This window comes from Cannabis sativa, chromosome 7 (genome assembly GCF_029168945.1).
Source record: "Cannabis sativa cultivar Pink pepper isolate KNU-18-1 chromosome 7, ASM2916894v1, whole genome shotgun sequence".
NCBI lineage: Eukaryota > Viridiplantae > Streptophyta > Magnoliopsida > Rosales > Cannabaceae > Cannabis > Cannabis sativa.
In genome coordinates, this window is record NC_083607.1 from 36,399,662 (window position 1) to 36,404,111 (window position 4,450).

Consider the following 4,450-nt stretch of genomic DNA (forward strand, 5'->3'; position numbering starts at 1 on the left):
GGGCAGGATGTATAGATGATAGGAAAAGCACTTCAGGGGGTTGCTTTTACATTGGGAATAACCTTGTCTCGTGGTATAGCAAAAAACAGCAGTCCATCTCCCTTTCCACTTTGCGAAGCGAGAATATATTGCGACGGCGATTTGTTGCACTCAATTGATATGGCTGAATAAAATGCTTACTGATTATGGGTATCCCCAACACACACTGACCATCTTTTGTGACAGTACAAGCGCCATCAACATTTCTAAAAACCCTGTGCAGCACTCTCGGACCAAACACATCGACATCAGGTATCACTTTATCCGAGAACTAGTTGAGTCAAATATGCTGTCAATATCTCATGTGCCCACAACAAATCAATTAGCAGATTTGTTCACTAAAGCTTTAGATACTCAAACTTTTACTCATTTAAGAACATGCATTGGTCTCTGTACCATCTAAACTGTTCTTAGTGTCATCTGATCAATCTATTTTGTCTATGAGTATGCATGTATGTCACAGTTCTTCAGCAATGGTTCTTCTGTCCTTCCCCATCTACTATATACTACTTTGATTGTTACTACACTTGAATCTTCCCCAGTCAAAAAGGCTACCTCTTCCAGATGCAATGGGAAGAGCTCTCATACACCTGGTTCTAATAAGAAGTATGCTCCTTCTATATTAGTTCTTGGTACTCAAAGAGGACGGCTACATCTCTGGAAGAGAGTGAAAGCCATGTCTGGGTACTAAAGCAAAAGCCAGAGTGATATATTAAAAAAAAATGCTTCAAATAAAAAAAACAACAATACAAAAATCGTTATTTTCCAACTATCAATTGGTTCTTAATTGAGAGAGTGGTCCAGCTGAATTTCACTCTTCTTGGACCACATGAGATCACTGTTCACACACGAATGGAGATTCAATGTGTAGTGCTCTTGTAAGTATCATTGTCGATGGGGCAGGGGAATGATTTGTTGCTCTAGTTGTGCAGTTCGTGTGCTCTCAGAAACACTGTTCATTGATCAGCTGATATATTTTTTTTGTCTTAAAAGTTGAGTATCTTGAAGTTTTTTTTTGTTATTTTTCTGTTTTGTCTAAGTGTGGGCTAAATGCATATATTGTGGTATATTTGTCACAATTCTGGTTTCTTTGATACACTTATTGCCTGATGACGTTGGTTTGTTTCGTTTAGTGTGCCGTATGAAGTGGTAGTAAATATTCAATTTGGGCGCGTACGGTTTATTTGGCAAAAATCAAATTTTAAAAAAAATCATCATCATTTTTTTTGCCTGGTCAGTTGTGTCAGGGTGCCTATACTTAAGGCCTACGAAAAGTGATCAGTCTTACTTCTTCACTTTCCTCTCCGAAACCCTAAGCTCTGCTTCATCAAAATTCTTTTCTCTCTGTCATGGAGAATATCACACCCATTGCAGTAATCCCTGTTGCTATGGTTGTTCCTTCCATGGAGTCGACTGATGATCCTCCAGTGCCTCCTACTGTCGCATCTGCATTGCCTAATCCCTGTCGTGACATTGTCCTTTACCAGACGGAGGCTGGTGGTTCTGCACCTTTCCCGAGTTCAGAGTCAACTCCGTCTCCTCCCTCACCTCCGGTCAGTCAGAAACCTCGTACATTTCAAGGTAAGGCTCCTCCTATCTCTAAAAAGGTTCGTCCTTCTCTTTCATCTCCTTCCCCACCTGTGTCCAAACGTGTTACTCGTTCTTCGTCGAGTCACCAGTCTCCCTCGAAACCTATAGGCCCTCCTCGTCCTCCATCTAAGGTCTCTATTCCTACCCCAACCAGTGAACGTGTTCAACCCAAAAGAAAATCCTCTGCTGATACCACGTATCATCCTCCTGAAAAGAAATCCAAGAAAAAACCCACTCCAGTTGCCTCTACAGAGTCATCTCCCAAACGGTCGTCTAGAGGTTCTAAAAAGTCCAAACATCCTAAAGTTCCTATATCAACTGTCGACCCTGCAACAGTACAATGCTTTGTTGATGCCTCTAAAGCCTCTGTCTATCAACGGTGGTTTGGTAGTCGTGAGCTTTGGTTCGAACAAGTGGTCATTTTAGATGATTTTCCTGCACTGCATGAGTTTTTAAAACTTAGGAAATGGGTCAACACGGTCACTAACCTGTCTGCTCCCCACCCCATATTAGTTCGAGAATTCTATGCCAATCTGGATAGAACTGTTATTGATGAGGGTCATCCAGGGTGTGTGAGTGCCTTTGTTACGGGTCATAGAGTTCCTTTTGGTCCTTCCACTATTGCTTCCTTATTGCAAGTTGAGTCTATCAGGAATCCAACATATGGGAAACACTTCAATCCAGATCAATCTTTGATGGGTCGAGTGCTAACTGGCAGGGATGACTATATTTGGGACAAACAGGAAATACTGGTTACTCACTTGACTCCGTTCTATAGGGTTCTTCATCGAGTAGCCTTGTACAATTGGTTTCCTAATTCTCATTTGTCTGCTGTTACCCTTGAGATTGGCAAGTTCTTGTATGCTGTAGGCACTAATGTATCCATTGATCTGCCCTCGCTCATCTTTGACCGGGTACTGGAAGCATCTGAATCCACTGGCACTCGTAACAAGCTACCATTTCCAAGTTTAGTTCAACGGGTTCTCATGGATGCTCACCCTCCACTCACCACGCATGATTATCAAGTTCAGAATCCGATTCTCAGTAAGAGCTTTCTCTCGGTGGTCAACAGGAAGCCTTCTTCAACCACTCCCTCAGCAACCACAGTGAGTAAAGGCAAGTCTCCGTTGTTCAAAGGGCTCTCGGATTCCAGCTGGCAGGTACAAATGTTTACTGAGTTTCAATCTTTTGCCAAACGCTATAAGAAGGATCAAAAGCGTCAGCTTGCCTTTGAGGCCTCAATGTATCAAATGGTTTGCTCTATCAAGTCCACTCTTTTGCACCATTTTCCTGGGGATTCTCTGCCTGACATCTCTCTGCCTGAGTTTCATCGTGATTCGTTTGGCGCCTCATCAGACACATCTGGGAATAATGCACATATGCAGGGAGCCTTCGGCCTTGGATCCGGTCACTAGTTCGGCACAACCTCGATCTAGATCCTCCAAATTCGACACCGCAACACCCTTTGTGTCGACAGACCATCTTCCTGTGGGGAGTCTCGGCACAAAGACAGGAACCTACAGATCATATTCAATGAAGGGGGATATATATGTCATTTGTTTTGCTTGTGTAGTGGATTTGTTTATATTCCTAAAAACTTTTATATCTGGTTTATTAATATTTTCTGGTCTTTAGTTTTGTGTGTTAGTAATTGAACATAACCTGTCAAGGGGGAGAATGTTAGTGTTATTATTTTGTGACAGTGTATGTTCTGTTCAATGTCTAGTCGTGTCTGGATTTTTAGACTGTTATATCTGCACTAACGTTTGTTTACGAGAGTCTTTTTAAGTGTTAGTTAGTGCCAGCTGGACTTATCGTTGTGGTCATATATATAATCAGTTTCCGTTAGTAAAGTGGTTATCCATTAATCATTCAGACAGTTATTTCGGTTGTTTTTAGAGAGATAGTCGTATCTTGTTTCTTGTGATTGTGATTACAGGTTAGATCTTGAAGCTTGAGAGTGTTCGTCAATGGCGGAATGATCTGAATCTGGAATTGTTGAGTTCAAACTGAAGGGATTTCAGTGTCATCTTCATCATCAGATCTGAAGGGATTTCAGATTGAAGACATGTTGAAGAGGAGCTCAGTTGCTGCACAAGGGATTGTGCATTGACAATCAGTGTTCTTGATTGTCGTTGGTAATTCATTACTATTTGCTGAAAAGGTTGTATTTGATTCCTTTAGAGAGAATTGGAATTGTAATATGAACCTTTGATTGATAGTGGATGAATTTACCCTGGTTCGGGGAACCCAAGCACTAGTCGGCTGAGATGTGTTCTCAGTGCAGATGAAGCTTGTAAATTGATGTGTGATTTACTGCTTAAAGCTTAATTCTTGTTCATAACTCATATCTTGAAATCGATCAATTTAAAGATGTACTACTTGGTAACTTGAATCATTAAAATCTACTAGTTGCACTTTCAGTTATAATCCCAATAATCAATGATCCTCTATAGATGATTTACATTGCATAGGGATAAAATTACCATTACACCCTTTCAATGTATTTTATCCTTAAAACACTTGCCACCTATAAATGATATTATAGTGAACTAATATGATCACTAAAACGAGCGCACTATCATTTATCTTTATTTAGCAGGGTCGAAGGAAATCATCGTTTCACTTCTAAATACCTATAGAAGCTATAGATTCCATATCTATGATTAGCACTCCCACTCAATTGCACTATCATGTTCCCAAAATGTACGTATCACCCTGACCCAAAAGTAGGCTTAACTAACAAATCAAAGAACATGTATAATACTCTTGAGATCGAACCGAATCATGTCAGGATTAAGATCATTTGATCTAGGATCAA

The 4,450-nt window shown here is 40.5% G+C and overlaps 1 protein-coding gene across 1 annotated transcript; it reads left to right on the forward strand.

The window, feature by feature from the left end:
- Nucleotides 1-1,388: 1,388 nt before the first annotated feature.
- LOC133039702 (uncharacterized) lies at nucleotides 1,389-3,044 on the forward strand. Its single transcript, XM_061118620.1, has one exon. The coding sequence runs from the start codon at nucleotides 1,389-1,391 to the stop codon at nucleotides 3,042-3,044; it is 1,656 nt and encodes a 551-aa protein (XP_060974603.1).
- Nucleotides 3,045-4,450: the final 1,406 nt, after the last annotated feature.